This window comes from Podarcis erhardii (genome assembly GCF_964252035.2).
Source record: "Podarcis erhardii genome assembly, chromosome: 10".
NCBI lineage: Eukaryota > Metazoa > Chordata > Lepidosauria > Squamata > Lacertidae > Podarcis > Podarcis erhardii.
This window is the reverse complement of record NC_138500.1, coordinates 50,155,855-50,174,170: the sequence shown is the minus strand read 5'-3', so window position 1 is coordinate 50,174,170 and position 18,316 is coordinate 50,155,855. Positions and strand designations below refer to the sequence as shown.

Below are 18,316 nucleotides of genomic sequence, written 5' to 3'. Positions count from 1 at the left end.
GAAATCTAGCTTCAGCCCTTTGAAGAAAAATCTTTTGTTCTCCATTTTTGGTGCTGAAAAACAATGAAATGAAAAACAATGAAACAGTGAGAAATTGTTTTTCTCACTGTTTTGTGCTTTGTTGCCAATTCTTTAATGTTTTTGTAACAGCATCATAAAGCATATCACCTACCACTCTCACCTAGGGGAAAACTGCTTTCAAGTTATGTTATGGTGATCAGATACCTATTTGTTATTGCACAGCGAGTATAATTTACTTTTACTTTTAAGTCAGTTGATTATTGACCTGAATGGGTCTAAACTGCTTGCATCTTGTGTTAAACAATAGCTAATGTTAGTAATAGATAATAGATAGATTTTTGAAGCTGCATTATTTTGAGCATTATTTCAAGCAAATCTCAGTGCTGTCTCTGCTTTCAGCAAAGGGAATTTTCTATAATCCTTTCAAATTGTAAGCTTTTCCTTTGACAGAAACTTAAAAGCACATTTTGCTTTTTACTTTTACTTAAAATCAAAAAGGTGGCAGAGCAACTTTTAAACTGATGCCAGGGAAGGAGAAGAGGCATGTCTGCCTTGGAACAAATCATTGTCCATGGATAAATCAGAAAATATTTGTGATCATTCAAGTGCAGGAGAAGTAGAACCAGAAGTCAATATATTTTTCACAATATGTTTTTCATACATTTGGAAATGGCCTAGGGCTTCGGAACCTTTTCTCCTTTGAAGAGCATATCTCCAACATATATCTAGGGCTAGCCCAAGACATTTTTGCCACCTGAGGCAAAACAGCAAATGGTCCCACCACTGCCATCACCCACACACTGACACAAATGTCATGGTGCCAAGTACCCAGTGCTGGTTGGCTTATTTTCACCTTCAGAGAGAAGATAGAGTGATCATAAATTAGATAAGTTAACCATTTGCTGCCCTTCCATGACACCCAAAACCTGTCGCCTGAGGTAACAACCTCTCTCTCTATCTAAATTCCTTACAATTCCAAAAGGCTTTTCCTAAATAATATTGGGAGAGCTGTTGTTCTGAGAAACCCAAAGCTCCTTTAGATGCATGGAACTAGTTGCATAGTTTTTTGGGGGGAGCCCATGTTTTTTGGGGGGAGTATGTAATTTTAGCATGCTAAACCTATCAAAACTAGATTCAACAATGCTGAGACAGGTTGAGGACGATATGTGAAGCAAAGTATTTTAATCTGGAAACATAAAATACACAAACGAATTGTTTTCCTGAAACAGTGGGCTACGTGAAAAAGAAATATGCATATTAACAAAGGGAATTCTTTCTCGATCCCCTTTCTTCACAGCAAGAAGAGCATATCCCCTACACAGCTTGTGGAAAGTGCGTGAGGATGACCTTCTGCACGAGTGCTGTCTTATTCTGGGTAAATTTTCCACAACTGCTGCTTGTCATTTATTTAGCTTCGTCAGCATGATAGATTCTGTAAAGCTTAAGTGGTTATGGCCCCTTCCTGAAGGACGGCTGTTCCTGTGGTGGACTCATTTCTCATGGCTGTTCTGCTTCAGAATTGCACAGGACTTTTCTTAAAAACAGGGGGGGAAACAACTTGCTACATTAATACATTTCTGCACATGGAACTCAATATCGGAGAAAGTTCCGGCCTGGCATTTTAAAGCTTTTCATGGGTTATTTTTGTCTTAAGAACACTTTGAAAAACAGCCCTCCTTTCAAAGGAGACAGTGCAAGGCACTGCGAGAATTGAGCCATGCGAGCAACTCTGCCTTTAAACTGGATCTCAGAATGGCAAGGATTCCTCACTTTGTTCTCCCTCACCTCCAAGAAAGCATCTTTCTTCCTTATGCCAGGCTTGATCCCCTACCTTGTCCCATTTCCCCTCTTTTTATGCTATCCTGCATTGAATTTCAGGTGTTTTTGCATAGCTGGACTTCTCTTCTGATGGCTCCATTTCGGGATTTCTATCTCTTTACTCCCATCTCGATCCCCCATCTCTTCTGAACCCCCTTCTTACCTCTTGTGCATCAGCTTGAGTTCTTGGATACTTTGGCTCATTTCCTTCACAGGTTATATTTCAAAGGTACGTTTTAAAACATCTAAAAATGATACGTATGTGCACAGCAGAACATGATACCAGCAGCTTCTATAATAGGACTCATGTTCCAGGGAGCTGAGATAGACAACGGCTGGCCTGGCACTTGGTAGAAAACATACCGTATTTTTCGACCCATAGGGCACACCGGCCCATAGGGTGCACCTAGTTTTTTGGGGGGGGGGAATAAAGAAAAAAAAATGTGTGTGTGCGTCCTATGGGGCAAATGCAGGCTTCAGGAAGCTATCCACAAGCCGTGGGAGAGCTGCGCGAAGCCCGAAGCCTGGGAGGCACTGAGCTCAGCACGCCCCCAGGCTTCGTGGTGCAGGCAGCTCTCCCACGGCTTGCGGATAGCTTCCTGAAGCCTGCATTCGCCCCATAGGACGCACACACATTTCCCCTTCATTTTTGGAGGGGAAAAAGTGCGTCCTATAGGGCGAAAAATACGGTAACTTCTTTGCCATGAAGTGATGGTCAGTCCAAACCTTGTTACCTTTCCTGCCACTTTTTTCAGACGTGTTGTTCCAGGCATCTGGTTCAAAAGTGTGTTACAGATTACAGTGGTACCTTGGGTAACATACGCTTCAGGTTACAGACGTTTCAGGTTACAGACTCCGCTAACCCAGAAATATTACCTCAGGTTAAGAACTTGGCTTCAGGATGAGAACAGAAATCACATGGCTGCGGTGCAGTGGCAGCAGGAGACCCCATTAGCTAAAGTGGTGCTTCAGATTAAGAACAGTTTCAGGTAAAGAATGGACCTCCGGAACGAATTAAGTACGTAACCAGAGGTACCACTCTAATGGGTCTTTTCCTACCCGTTTCATCTGATTAAGAGAGCAAAGCTGCGTGTCCTTTGCTCCCCCACCCCACCCCAATTCCAGCTTTAATTCAAAGGAGAAACTAAAAGAAGTCTATACAGTCATGGGGGGAAATGTGTGGCATCGTGGAAGAGTTTCAAAAATAGTTCCAATGTGCACTAGCCAACGCCAGTGGTAGGATTGTCATTAGCACGGCTGTAGATACTGCCATGGAAGTGCTACTGTAATCTTCCTCTTAAGGAACATACCACAGGGCTACGAGAAGGAAGGACATTGCAATGAGCAGAGGCAACTGGCAGAAGGAGGAATCTAAAATTATATTCAGGGCTGGAGGGGTGAAATTTATTACAGAGTGCTGCACTGCATGCTATTCTTGTGTTCCTGTCTATCTCCCTTTCTCCACTTTTCCTTTCACCCTCCATTTCCAGTTCCCAGTGCTCTCCTTTATGTTTTCTCCCATAGCAAATAGATATTGTGGATGCTGTTCTAGGAAATGTTTTCTGTACCAGAAACGAAGTAGAAGATTCATAGGTTGCCAGCTTTCAAGGAGTAAAATCCAGGACAACAACAAGTTGTTGAGCTTTTTTTAGGAAGACCCTAGCTTTTTTTTTCTGAGATAAGCCCCCAAAATACAAATTTTCAATTGACTTGCCTAAGATCCAGGACAATTTCCCCCGAGAAATTCCCCCCAGACATCAATTCCGGCTTGGAAATCCCGGTACTGTCCAGGAAAATCTGACCATATGGCAGCCCTAAGATTCAGCAAACCCATATTTACTGTTGGGGAAAATTTAATGTCTAAAAAAATGAGTTACGATTTGGGAGTTTAATTATGTTCAGGAAGTTTAATTATGAGAGGAATGAAATGCATTGTAGGTATATGCATCAGAATAATAGTATATTGATTGCTATATGCAATCAATCAGTGGCATAATGGAAACGAAAGTGCATGTTAACGATAAACACTTACTGATACATTTAATCACACTTTTGAATAATGTATAAATCTAATATATTTGTATTCATAGTTTCATTTACTTTTTCTATAATTATATATGTTACTGTGTTTATATAATAAATTCATCAATTAAATATGTGTGTGTGTGTGCACGCTATATATGTGTATATATGTGACACATAAAATATATCATGCTTATTACATAGCAGTTGTTTTGTTATTTGATTTCAGATCCTGCTCATCATCGCCTCGGTTATTGGCATAATTGTTTACAGGCTGTCTGTTTTCCTGGTGTTTTCTGCAACGCTCCCAAGGCATATCAATGGCACTGAAGCTATCCAGAAGTACTTGACTCCACAAGCAGCAACTTCAGTTTCTGCATCCATCATAAGCTTCATCATCATTATGATTCTGAACATGATCTATGAGAAAGTAGCAATCATGATTACTGACTTTGGTAAGATGATCTCTTGCCCCAGCTACAAAGCCTTTCAGAGTAAATGGAGAAAAACGTTGTGTTCTTAAGGGGTAACTTAGCAAAGCAGGATGCCTCTGCCATGTATTTGAAGAACTTTTCCCACCATTGCTTGCAATGACTTCTAAAGATTTTAAAGTTCAGGCTTTCTCAGTTAACAAAGAAATGACATTCAGCTCCTTGCCTAAGGAATCCTTCTATAGCCAGCATGAAAGATCAATTGTTTACAGCTGTATATTTATGAAACTGACAAAGCACGGAAGATTACTGTAATAATTCCAGCCTTATGAAAATGGATCAGCACTGCATAATGCATTCAATTACATTCGGTATTGTTTATAGATAGCGTAGTCATTTTCTTGTAAATAAAAAGGGAAAGAATCACTGTTTGAAACCCTTCATGCCTTAGTAAATAGCGAAAACAGAGCAAACACTGCTGGTTTCCTTCCCATCCAGGTCATTTACATTAAAGGAGCTGTCCTATTTTGGTGCATCTAAAGTAGCTTCATTTTAATATTCTTTCATTTGCATCACATCAAAATGTTATGTTCATTATGGATTGAATCTGCTGGAGGCTTTTTGCATTGAGAATTGCTGCTTGTTCTTGTGTGGAAGAGCACATATTTCCCCCCTTTTTATAACACGTTGTCATGAAATTAACATAATGGCTACAGTATATTAGAGAACTCCAAATAATCTAAATTATAAAGATGTAAATTGTATTCAAGTCTACAACATACATATCTCTAAAGCTCTTCTCAAGTTAACCATTTCTCTCTCCCTCACCCCTTAAACTACAGAACTACCAAGGACGCAGACCGATTATGAAAACAGCCTCACCATGAAGATGTTCTTATTCCAATTTGTCAACTATTATTCTTCCTGTTTCTACATTGCATTCTTTAAGGGTAAATTTGTAGGTTACCCTGGCGACCCTGTTTATTGGCTGGGGAAATACAGAAATGAAGAGGTATGAATGAACTACCTGCAGTGGGTTTTCCTCTCTTCATTTTTAAATTTTTTTTAGCTAGAAGTGTTAGGGTCAAACCAGATGTTACACATAGATGGAAGTAACATTAGCCAAATATCATTTTTAAAGAATTTTTGTGCAGAAGGGAAAGCAGATGCTTAACCCTTTCCCGACTAACTGTTTTTCATGAACTTCAAAGTAGGAAAACAGACAGAAAATGAACGCTGCTGCTGCTGCTGCTGCTGCTGCGCTTTTCCCGGTTCCTCCTTCAAAAGCTTAATTTGATTTTTGAAAAGCCCATCATGGTAATATTATACATGTATGCGTGTAACATCTAGTTTGGCCCTGAATCTTGGCCACTTCATCAGTTTCAAGAGACACATGGGAAGCAGTGATAGTGTTAAAGTTTGGTGGGATTGGGATCTCGCAATGGTAAACTGAAGAACTCAGCTTCACAGCTACCACCATTTAGAGCTGAGTCCAAAGACTCCAAGCTCATATTCCATCAAACCTCAGGTGCCATGACTTCTTGCAGCTACAGCTGATCCCCCTCCCCCCCAAAAAATAACTTAACTGCAATGATTTAGGGAAGCTTTTAATGTTTGAAGTTTTATTCTGTTTTTAATGTTCTGTTGAAAGCCGCCCAGAGTGGCTGGAGAAACCCAGCCAGATGAGCGGGGTAGAAATAATAACTGATGGTGGTGATGATATGGTGATGGAGAGGCCTCACAAAATGGTCAACGTTGCTTGAAATAGCAGATGATTTGCTTCCTTCCCTTAATGGTTGTGAACACTGCAAATGGCAATACCACTGTAGACAACATGGCGCTGTTACTATTCCACACCTGTAAAAAGAATCTTTGGGGCTGCTTCAGCCCCTCCACTCTCCTCACTGCAACCCCACATAACTAAATTGTGAGAAATGTAAGTGCCCTGAATCAGATCAGGGCACTGACAGAAGCAGATAGGGCCAGCCCAAGACATCTTGCTGCCCAGGACGAAGGCAATATGGTGCCTTTCACTCTGTGATTCTTCTTTCAACACTGACAATAGGACACAAACCTGCACCATATCCGAGGACAGCAAGCTAACTTTTAGACCCAAAGCAGGCAACTGCAAGGCATTCAGAACCCTCCAACTTCTTGCTTCACTGCCTAAAAGCAGGGCGAGTTCTGGAAGTAGGCTTCTGAGTGAGTGTCCTTGACTGCAAGATATGCTATTCCCACACTGGTAATCAATTATTTTGGAGGGCACAGATTATGGTTAAAGGTAAATGTAGTTCTGCTGCAGACATTACACAAGTTTAACCTCTAAACTTTGTGGGCTGAAGACTACAGGAGCCATATGTAAGCTATTCTTTGCTTTTCGGAGAAAAAGTCTGGTATAAATGAAGCAAAATTATTAAAAATGAAGGTGTTACATTTTTTAGTAATAATCACCAGTGTTAGATAGTTTGTGCATTTTTCTGAATAGTTATCTGAATAGAATGATGCTAAACAAAACATTATGCTAGTCTTTTTGAAGCAACAGAATATATTTTAATATGTTTTCATTAATTGAAAGTTCGTTCCCTGCACCTAATGAGCTGGAAAAATTCATGTCCACCCTCCCCCTTCTTCTTCCAATCCTAGTGTGATCCAGGTGGATGTCTCCTTGAACTTACAACACAACTGACAATAATAATGGGAGGCAAAGCAATCTGGAATAATATACAAGAAGTGCTTCTTCCGTAAGTAAATAGTAAATAGTGTTGATAGCTAGGAGTCAAAGCCAAACCTGAATTTGAATACAGGGTGGTTGTTTTTAGTGAACCTGAATTTAAACCTCTTGGTTGCTTTGAGCTCACAGCAGAAGGCAGCCCCTAATACACAAAAAGCTGCAACTGATTTTTATTTATTTTTTTACAAAAGCAGTTTAATGATCAGAAGCTCATGAGGACTCCATAGGAAGTGAGAAACGGCCTCATCCAGTCCTACAGATTTGGGAAATAATAATGAACAATGAGATAGCTGTGCCTTATTTTACTTTCTGAAATGTAGGACTGGTTCAAACTATGACACTGAGTTACTGTATTTTTTGCTCTATAAGACTCACTTTTTCCCTCCTAAAAAGGGGAAATGTGTGTGCACCTTATGGAGCGAAGGCAGGCTGTGCAGCTATCCCAGAAGCCAGAACAGCAAGAGGGATTGCTGCTTTCACTGCGCAGCGATCCCTCTTGCTGTTCTGGCTTCTGAGATTCAGAATATTTTTTTCTTGTTTTCCTCCTCCCAAAACTAGGTGCGTCTTGTGGTCTGGTGCGTCTTATAGAGCGAAAAATACGGTACTTCTCAGAATGTTGGAAATTTTAAGAAACAATTGGCAGTAGATTAAAGCAAGGTCCAGAAACATTAGTCTCCATCAATGGAAAACACAGCAACATATGCTTTTGACCATGAAGAGGTCATGAATGGGATCCCTATTCTCTATTGTTTTGTCTCCATTTTTTTTTAAAAAAAGGTAGAAAAATGAGGATCCAAACAGGCCAAATCCATCAGAACCTATACAGATGAAATAATGAATGGATCTCCCAGTGTAACATGTAGCTTGACCTTGCCTGTATCTGCCAGAAAAGGCAAGACTGAGCCCATTATTATCAAAGCAAAGAGGCAGACTTAGCTATTCCATATTGGACAAAAATTGCATGATTTCTACCATAAAGAATAAATCTAGCTGGTGATCTCCATTCATAGGTGGCTTAAGAACCTGATTGGAAGATTTTGTTCAGCTTCACGGTCTGAGAAAGTTGTCCCCCGCTGGGAACAGGACTACCACCTGCAACCTATTGGCAAACTTGGATTGTTTTATGAGTATCTTGAAATGGGTAAGCTGGCTGCTATAATTCTCTTTAATAATTAACCTTCTATTAATAAAAGCAGAATGGGTGGATTCTGCTAGATTGGATGGCTGGACTATTCCTTTCTTTAAAAAAAAATCTGAACACAGAGTTTTTAACTGTGGTTGTACACAAGACATTAGAGTTGCACTTACCTGAGAGTAAATACCTCTGAATACAGTGGGGCTTTACTACAGAGTGAACAACCACATGATTGTTCTCTAACTGTACTATTTAATGTTGCTCTCTTGCAAATATATATATATATCTTGCAAATATACACACACACATACATATATATATATATTTCTACACACCCTGTGTACTGATTGGCATTATAAATTCCTTTTTACAATGCCGTTGGTTTCTTGCTGGCTACAGAGTGCAGATAATGGATCTAGTCTGAGTAAATCTTAGCTGAGTAAATCTTAGCTGAATATCACCCATAGACTTTGGGTAACTTTCCCATACTTTTCTGATCCAAGAACCCAGCTCTTTCAAGTGATCTAGAGTAGCTCTGTTTAGCCACTGGGTTTGGCATGCCTGACTTTTGAAAGCGCACACAATGCTAATTAATATTTCACCAGTGTTTGTCACATTTCTCATTGGCAGTTATACAGTTTGGATTTGTCACTTTGTTTGTGGCCTCGTTCCCACTGGCTCCCCTTCTGGCACTTATGAACAATTTACTGGAAATACGTATAGACGCCTGGAAGATTACCACACAGTTCAGGCGCATAGTTCCTCAGAAAGCTCAGGACATAGGAGCATGGCAGCCCATCATGCAAGGAATAGCTCTTCTTGCTGTGGTGACCAATGTAAGTACAGTCTTTAAGTAGTGACAATTTGGATTCTGAAATGCCAGTTATTTCCCATGGGGAAGTGTTCTTCAACCAGTTGTAATGTCCGTTCTCCACATTCGCACCTTCGAACAGTATGAAATTGTTGACATGTTAGATGTTCTCCATTTCCTTGAGGAATGAGAAGTCCAGTGACAGTGGTACCAATGGTTGGTTGGTTGGTTGGTTGCTTGGTTTGTTTGTTTTTTATGAGATACCAATTAAGACTCATGGTGCCTTTGTGATATTTGTTTGTATACAAGCTGACCATCTTGGGTTGTACTTTATTGCACATTCTATTTTGTTCTTATTTTGTATTGCGCTTTAAATTGTTATGACCCATTGCAAGACAATGTGTGATGACAGCTGGTATATAAATATTATAAATTAAATAATCATATTCCCTTTGCTTTCTCTTTCTCCCTTTGAGGACAGGGTCAACAAACCCTACTGCAATGAATTTTGCTAAGGCTCTGCAGTAGGAGTTTCCACTCAATTAAACTGGCTGGTGCCAGGTTTAGTGTCCAAAATTTACTGCTAGCTGGCACCATGCTAGAGGCATTCCCCTTTCTCGTTCACACAGGAAGAGGGAATGCATCTTCTGAGATGCCTCTGGCAACACTAACTAGTAAGTCACTTAAAAAGAAATCTTGTGTGGTTTTTTCCCCTGAGTCGATGTTTTCTTCATCTAAAAAGTTCAATTGTTTTCAAATGGACTCAGGTGGTTTGATCATAGAACAGCCAAATAATTATTGCCTCCTAAGTTTTACTGAGTGCTGACTTATTGAAATTAATGGATCAAAGTTTGCCATGGCTATTAATTTCAAGAGGGTCTACTCTTGAGTAGAACTAGCATGGATTGCAACGCTTAGTAACAATAGCCACTGAAAATGCACAGTGGCCCAGGAAGCCTGACTGTCATAACCGCAGCAGAGGCTTTCTAAAATAAAAAAATAAAAATCCCCAAAATAGTTGATGCCATGCTTCTTTTACAGCAAGTTCCATTTCTTTCCACTTTATGGATTACTCTGCAAAACTGGCAGAACTTTAAGTGGATATTGTACAAAGCTACCTTGGCACTTAAGAGTTCATGCAGCAGAGCTGACATTGCTATATTCAGTTGCCAAGCATAAGCCCAGGGTAATAGGAAAAGTGATCACATCTTGGAACATTGAAATCAGATTTTTTTTTTTAGTGTGATCCTCTTTTTAAAAAAACAGCCTACAAATGGTGGGGGGAGTTTATTTTTACAGAGTATCCAGAAGAATATATTCTCCTGTGTATGTCATCACGGCTATTGCACATCTGGAAATCATTTGAAAGAGGTGGAAGTTTATGTGGGAAGAATACTGAAGAGGGGGAGAGAGAAAGGCAGTGTAAAGAGTAAATAAGTTACACTGAATTGCAAATAGCGTTTCGCAATAACTCAGTGTTCTTATACATAGGAAAAGTGGGAAGCGGGGGCAGTATTAGAAAGGTATAATATTGTGATCACTCAGAGGGTGTTCCCTACTAGCATGCATAAACCTGATTCTTATAATCATTTCTGCAAAGCCACCAGGGTATTACATCAACAGTTTATTGCATGCATTGTGTGGTCGTCTGTCAAGGAAAAGCTGCTTATGTTTTATCCCACCCTCTCACCAGGGACACAGACCATTGCACATAGCCTGTTGTGGGTACAATCATAATGGAAACAGGAAGGGAGTTGAGATTTTTTGCCAGCCAGAAACTGGAGAGATCTGGATGTGTTGCGCTTCTGTTTTGTACAATAATATATTTTCCATTTCCAGACAGATACAGGCACTCTCTCTCTCTCTCTCTTTGTATAAAATTCTACCTAGATGCAGTTAAATCTTGCCTATTTCCCTCTCTTTTCAACTGCAGGCAATGATAATTGCTTTTACGTCCGATATGATTCCACGCCTGGTGTATTACTGGTCATTTTCCGTTCCTCCCTATGGAAGTCAGAGCACTTACTCCATGAAGGGGTACATAAACAACACACTTTCCGTCTTTGCTGTGTCAGACTTCAGAAACGAAAGCAAGCCAGCCGCTCTTCCCATGTTTGCTAACCAGACAACATGCAGGCAAGTCTATTTCACCATTTAAAATAGCATAGATATAGATATAGATATAGATATAGATATAGATATAGATATAGATATAGATATAGATATAGATATAGATATAGATATAGATATAGATATAGATATAGATATAGATATAGATATAGATATGGATATATACAGTTGTACCTTGGTTCTGTAATGCCTTGTGAGTTGAACGTTTTGGCTCCCAAACGCCGCAAACCCGGAAGTGAGTGTTCCAGTTTGCAAACGTTCTTTGGCAATCGGAAGTGGCACCTTGGAAGTCAAACAGACTTCTGGAACGGAATCCGTTCGACTTCCAAGGTCTGACTGTATACACTCTCTCTCTCTCTCTCTCTCTCTCTCTCTCTCTCTCTCACACACACACACACACACACACACATACATACACATGTGTCTTCACTTATACTTTACCTCTCAGCATTGTAAAGTAATAGTAAACAATGGCCAAAAGAGAAGATAAAAAAAATAAGATTGCTTAGTGTCGACAAAAAATGCATTTCAGTAGATGTAATTTATCTGCATTTAGTTCTCATTATGGGACAGCTGCATATTCCTGCATTGCAGGGGGTTAGACTAGATGATAATCAGGGTCCCTTCCGGATCTATAATTCTACAATTACATTCTGCTTAACTTGTGTGTTGCCTTATCAGGAGAATGGGGTGGATTTTGCTCCCCCTTCTGGCCTGAGTGCCATATTGCAGAGTCTCCTGAAATGATTGCTTCATTGTCTTTGACTGTTAGGTACCGGGATTTCCGATACCCCCCTGGGCACGAACATCAATATGAACACAATATCTATTACTGGCATGTTATTGCAGCCAAGCTCTCATTCATCATTGTCATGGAGGTTAGTATATTTCCTCCTAAAAGGAGTTTCTTCATCATTTTGTATTAAAAACCATGTCAGCATGTGTCTTCCATTCCTTCACCCTAAAGTTGCAGTAGTGCCCTTTGTATACCTTGAGTAAGCCCATCCCAGCCATGCAATGGGGTGAAAATTTCTCAGGCATGTTTTTCAGAAATTTCCTGGTGCAATCCTCATGAAAATCAATAAATTTGGGTGGGGGAGTTGAGGGGGGTGGGGAATCAGCAAACAGATTTTTCTGATCTCAATGGAAACAAAACTTGCCATGCAGTTTCGGTGCAGCCTGCCTCAATGGCATACATTTCGGAAGAAAAACATACGAAAATTGTGCAAAATGAAATCCTCATGAATGTCCTCCATCTGAAGCAAGTCTAAACAAAAGCTACCAGTTCTTCCCTTTCTCCTCTACGGTGGAGGGTAGAGATATACTGAGCAAATCTTGAATACTGTTTTTGGGGTGGGTTGTTGTTGTTGTTGTTTTGTTGTTTTTTGAACTGCCTTTCTGGAGACTGAGATGGGGGAAAAACAAAAAGGCAAAAAGTTTGTGAATGCATTTTTAAAATTATGTTATTAGTAGCTGTTTTTTAACTCTGTCTGCAAGAATATTAAACTCCACTAAGATCTCTGCCTGCCACCCTAGTTGGGAGTTAAAAGTAAAGCCTGCCAAAAAAGAAAAAAAGAGCCATTGCACAAACCCCCCAATTTTCACCTTCACTTGGTTAACTATTTATTTTTTTAAGGACGTTGGTGTCTTGCTTAATTATTCACACTTCTAAGCAGTGTCCTTTTACATCAAAACAATCTACAAAAAATAGGACAATGAAGCAATAAACGTTTATCACATAACTGGACTACCTCAAAGTGCCGGCTGGAACAAGAAAGTCTGATTCAGGCACCTGAAGTTCCGCAATAATAATTTTTTAATAGTAATGGTTTTATTATTTATACCTCGCCCATCTGTCTGCAAGGAAGGGGCCTGTCTAATCTCGGTTGGGATGGAATCCCACAGCCTTGGGCCCACAACACTGAATGCGCAGGATGGCAGCAATGGTGCAAAACATAAAATACATTCGAACTTTCAGCTCAGGGAAACACTGTTTCTTCACAAAGGGGGTAAATAGGCAGCTATGAAGCTGCTGTCCCCTCAGAGTCTGTCCCCAGGTAGGACTCCAATGAGGGTCCTTCTCTGTCCATATTGCACAAACAGTGCATAGCTCTGTGGTCTCTGTGGTAGGTAGCACATTGGGATGGCACAGATAAACAGCTGCATGGCTGGCGCTTTCCTAGCAGGGAGCGGAGAGAGAAATAAATTGCCACCTGGGCATGCTCTCAGAAACTCTCTTAGCAACCAGTAGGAAACCTTAAAGAAACATTTCCCTTTGCCGTGCATTAGAGGTTGTTTCTTTGCATCTCCAGATTAGATCGATCCTTTGAAATGAACGTGAATGTGCAGATCCTCATGCGTCTGTTATCTGAGTGCACGTAGGTCATATCTGCACTATGAATTTAAAGTGCTATTGTATCATTTTAAACAGTAATGGCTTCCTCTCCCCCCCCCAAAGAATCCTGGGAACTGCAGTTTGTTAAGGGTGCTGTGAAATGTTGGGAGACCTCTATTGCCCTGCCACAGTTGCCAGAGTGGTATAACAATCAGTCTCCTTTCCCGGGGAATTCTGGGAATTGCGGTTCTGTGAAGGGAATAGGACAATTCTCTAACCTGACAATTTTCAGCACCCTTAAGAAACTGCAATACCCAGAATTCTTTGGGGGAAGCCATGACAGTTAAGGTGGTGTAGCAGCGCTTTAAATGTGTTTTGCAGATGTGGCCTACAGAATTCCAGATCGCGGCAAAAGTCAATAACTGGGCAATATTACTCTTTTTTGTAATGGTTGTATATTCTGAGTAGCTGACTCTGTTTGTGTTCCTTCCCCCATCCAGCATATCATCTACTTGGTGACATTTGCTATTTCACACATAATTCCCGATGTGTCAAAGAAAACCAAAAGCAAAATTAAACGGGAGAAGTATCTAATACAGACACTCCTGCATGAGAATCCTGTGAAAGCTATGAAGAAAAATATGGGGAGCATCGCCGACAAAATATTAAAAGGCGCAGACGGCACTTTCCGGCCTAAAACTGAATAGAGACATGACAGCCTGACAGTGCCTGACCAGTGGTGTGTGAATCTTTCTTCCAAAACAAACAAAGGGATCGGACCAAAGACTTGGACCAAAGAACATAATTGCAAAGGAAGAAGTGAATGCTCGTAAACAGAATGGGCAAGCATTTCACCATGGTTTTTGTTGGCTGTTATAAAAGGGCTGTCCTAATCTAGACTTTTGTGGTGTGCCTTCCAGCTGTATGCCATTTGAAACCAAACCTCAGAAACCAAACCACTTGTCTTAAGAGTGACACGGCTTATTCGGACCAGTTTTGAATACTTTGATTGCCTTTATCAAACTGGGTAGAAATGGACACTGTGGCAAGGAGGGGAAACAGGGCTGCCTATGCTGGCCTCAGCCTCAAGCCCCCTGCGCTCAAATGTACAGTCTGCACAAAATGCATTTAAGCAAAATGACAATCCAAAGGTAAGGGGGGAAACCACTCTTGTGTTCCATAAAGCCTTAAGAGATATGTATACCGAAGGGAACACAGTAATGTTCAACCAGGAATGGCTAGTGCAGTGGGGCAGCGACATGCCCCAGCTCCCCTGACAGCAGTGTTGCTGCTGCTCAATGGGGCAGGGCTGGGGCTGGGTGGCAGTGACGTGAAGGCAGCAGTCGAGCAAATCCAGTGTCTCCTTCTTGCATAGGCCCAACCTGACTGCCATGCTGCCCCATCCCATTAAGGAGCAGCTGAACCACTGCTGTACAATCAGCCGTCTAGCTTTGCTGCCCTGCACTGGCCGCTCCTGCGTTCAGCATATTATGAAGGGATTTGCATCCCAGTCAGAGCCATACTGCCACTGGCACCTCTGCTGATTAGAAGAGCCACAGAAGAGTGGACACTTCAGACCTGCCTCCGTTTTTGCTCTGTGCTCTCTAATTTTCCACCTCTCATTTCCACCTGAATGTCCCTAGAAGTCTCTGGCAAGTAGTTCACAGTGCTAGCAGACATTACTGTTTTGCTTCATGGATCTATAGATTCTTCTGTTTCACTGGAATCCCAAGCTCATGTTGATTTCTGGAGAATGTTTGAGTGTTCAGCTGCCATCTTAAACTATTGAGCTTCAATATGCAGTGTGGAAAATCTTGCACTGGTTTGTAGTTCAGACTATGGACATGTCCGGCCTGATCAATGTAAAGGCACCACCAAGAAATATTAAATGGGATGGAGAAAGCCTTTTCAGTCATTCAGAATGCTGAACAAATATTCAAGTCCCAACTTCCAGACCAGGGATCAGCAAACTTCAGCAGGGGGCTGGTCCACTGTCCCTCAGACCTTGTGGGGTGCCGGACTATATTTTGGAGAAAAAATAATGAACGAATTCCTATGCCCCACAAATAACCCAGAGATGCATTTTAAATAAAAGCACACATTCTACTAATGTAAAAACACCAGGCAGGCCCCACAAATAACCCAGAGATGCATTTTAAATAAAAGGGCACATTCTACTCATGTAAAAATGCACTGATTCCTGGACCGTCCGCGGGCTGAATATAGAAGGTGATTGGGCCGGATTCAGCCCCCGGGCCTTAGTTGCCTACCCATGTTCCAGACCATGGGAGCATTGTGCCTGTTGATCCAATACACAAACACTAACCCCTCACTTCACTTAAGTGAACATAAACATGGATATGCAACCACATAGAAGAAGAGATATCTCCATGTGGCTGTGTATATAATAATTTGATTCAGGTAGGTGTGGGGTGAGTGTGTGTTTCCACAAAAGCATGTGTGAATTCTGAGTTGGCCTAATACATTTTGCTGCTTGAGGTGAAGGACGAAATGGTACACCCATGTATTCTGTGTGCTGAAGGTGACCAGACTGGCAGTAAAAGTACATGACACACACTACTCTATCCTCCAACATCTCACCATTGAGCCTCACCCTCATAATCTGCCACCTGAGGCTGCTGCCTCCTTGGGCCTAATGGTAGAGCTAGCCCTGATTCTAAAGAGGTCAAGGAAGACAATAGTCTGATGTGTAACTTGTGTCACCAGCAAAGGAATATTTAGAATGGGGTGCAGCTTATAGTGCTTTATCACCAGAGGTGCCAACTTGAATAAAATGTTTGGGGGGGGGTGGAGATAATCCCTGCCCCACAAAATTGATCACAAGATGTGGTGCACGCACTCCATTTGAATGGCAATGCCCATCAACTGGGGAGGAGCTCAAATATTTTAGGGGGGGACGGGACAATGGGGCCTCAGCCCCTAGGGGTTGGCTCCTATGTTTATCACTGTTTCAGGAACAACTGGCTGGTATTGTAGGGAGTACATTGGCTCACAGGGCATTGAAAGTCTTTGTACCAATTGATTTTGCAAAGCTTTTGATTGATCTAATAAAGATTACAAATAGATTACAAATCAGTTTAGAATATTTGACAGTAATGACTGCTTTATTAAGTGGTTTTTCCAAGAATAGATGGATGTGTTGATAATGATGAAGTGTGCTGTGAAACTCTGACCACTGACAACTTGTTCTGACATTCGAATTAAGAGACTTACTCAAAAGATCTATTGTTTCACTGTGTTAATTGTGTATCAGCTATGAGGCAATGTGGCTAACTTTACATTTAATATGTATTAGGGGAGCCATAAGTGTTACTTATATATGATTATATATTATGAATACAGAATTGCAGTTTTGAGTAATTGATTTTGTTATAATCATGGTAACAGAAAAGAATACTGATGTAATGCTTGCATGTAGATAATCTTCTGTATTGCTGCTTCATTTTACCTCCCATCAATGCAACTTGACATATTTGTTATGTTGTATAATATGCGCGCACACCATAATGAATATGTTCTACAGATACCTCCAATGAGGCCTGATGCAATCTTATGCTCAAAAGTACATTGCACTGTGTTCTGTTTTTCCTCAGAGAGCAACTGGGGCTGCAATCACATGCACATTTACTGGGAATAAGATTCACTGAATACAACATGGGTAGAACGGTGATGAGAATATATAGCTTTTTTCAGATAGGGTATCAACAAAGAAAAATTAGATATCCATCCCAGGTTCAAATCCTGAACTGAAATTACAGTTTCTAGTATCCCATTTCATGCCTTATCTGTCTCTTATTTTTTCCTATTTGCAGACTACTTTACCTCCCCAAAATTCTGGATCATACCAAGTGTTATGCAGAGACTTACCATGAGGCATGATAATTAAAATTTCTACACTATAATGCATATATTTTGGTTGATGTCCATTGCTAATTATACTCATGTTACTCTTGTCCATTAATTTCAATGGGTCTACTCTGGGTATGTCTTGGATCCCACCCTTTATATGTATACCCCCTTTACATAGATTTTAAACTTTCTGTTTCATCTATTCTGAAAACTGAAGTCATCATTTGAGTTCATGGATTTCAGGCTAAATTTTTACATTCAGCATCAAATAACTAGAGGTTCGTGTCTCAAGACTGGGTTGCTCGAATTGGTGTTTGTTTGAATTGATATGAAAGACTTCCTGTGCTGTTGGCTCTATGATAGGTATTTACTGCATGCAAGGCATCACGTGATAATAATATCAGGTGATGAGCACACATATGGAGATTCACCCTTTCTTTGGGCATATTGCCTGACATGGAAATCACCCTTCCCTGAGCAGCATTTTTTCCATCCAGTAATATTTTATCCAATATTTTCCCATAATACATACGGGTTCTTCTCCCCTTCCTAGGATTAACTCAATTAGTCTTTATCTACAATATTATATCTAGTGCATGAACTGTGGGGCAGGATTCCCAAAAGATGCATGAACAAAAGGGGTGTGAGCTTTTACCAACAATCTACAGTCCTGCTTTTTGAATCTAGATTTATTGATCTGAACCATCCTGCTCTATATCTTGAACTTCTTCTGCAATCCCCTGCACACTTACCTGGGAGTGAATCCCATTTAACTCAATGGATCCTTACTTAAACCCATATAAGATTGCTCTGTCAGACAATTAAACAAAAAACAAAACACTTAGGTAGGCCCAATAATAATAATAATAATAATAATTTATTATTTGTACCCCGCCCATCTGGCTGGGTTTCCCCAGCCACTCTGGGCGGCTTCCATAAAAACCAGAAATACACTAAAATATCACAGATTAAAAACTTCCCTGAACAGGGCTGCCTTAAGATGTCTTCTGAA

General features: G+C 40.7%; 1 protein-coding gene across 2 annotated transcripts in view; it reads left to right on the top strand.

Annotated features, from left to right (window-relative positions):
- Window positions 1–17,363, top strand: part of ANO6 (anoctamin 6) — a 67,154-nt gene extending 49,791 nt beyond the window's left edge. For both annotated transcript variants that reach the window (XM_081877877.1, XM_081877878.1), the window contains exons 12-20: window positions 1,319–1,396; window positions 4,091–4,316; window positions 5,135–5,304; window positions 6,936–7,033; window positions 8,034–8,164; window positions 8,789–8,994; window positions 10,903–11,105; window positions 11,872–11,977; window positions 13,935–17,363. In XM_081877877.1, the coding sequence (XP_081734003.1) occupies window positions 1,319–1,396; window positions 4,091–4,316; window positions 5,135–5,304; window positions 6,936–7,033; window positions 8,034–8,164; window positions 8,789–8,994; window positions 10,903–11,105; window positions 11,872–11,977; window positions 13,935–14,141 (1,425 nt within the window). In that variant the 3' untranslated portion in view covers window positions 14,142–17,363. The remainder of the gene's footprint in view (window positions 1–1,318; window positions 1,397–4,090; window positions 4,317–5,134; window positions 5,305–6,935; window positions 7,034–8,033; window positions 8,165–8,788; window positions 8,995–10,902; window positions 11,106–11,871; window positions 11,978–13,934) is intronic.
- Window positions 17,364–18,316: the final 953 nt, after the last annotated feature.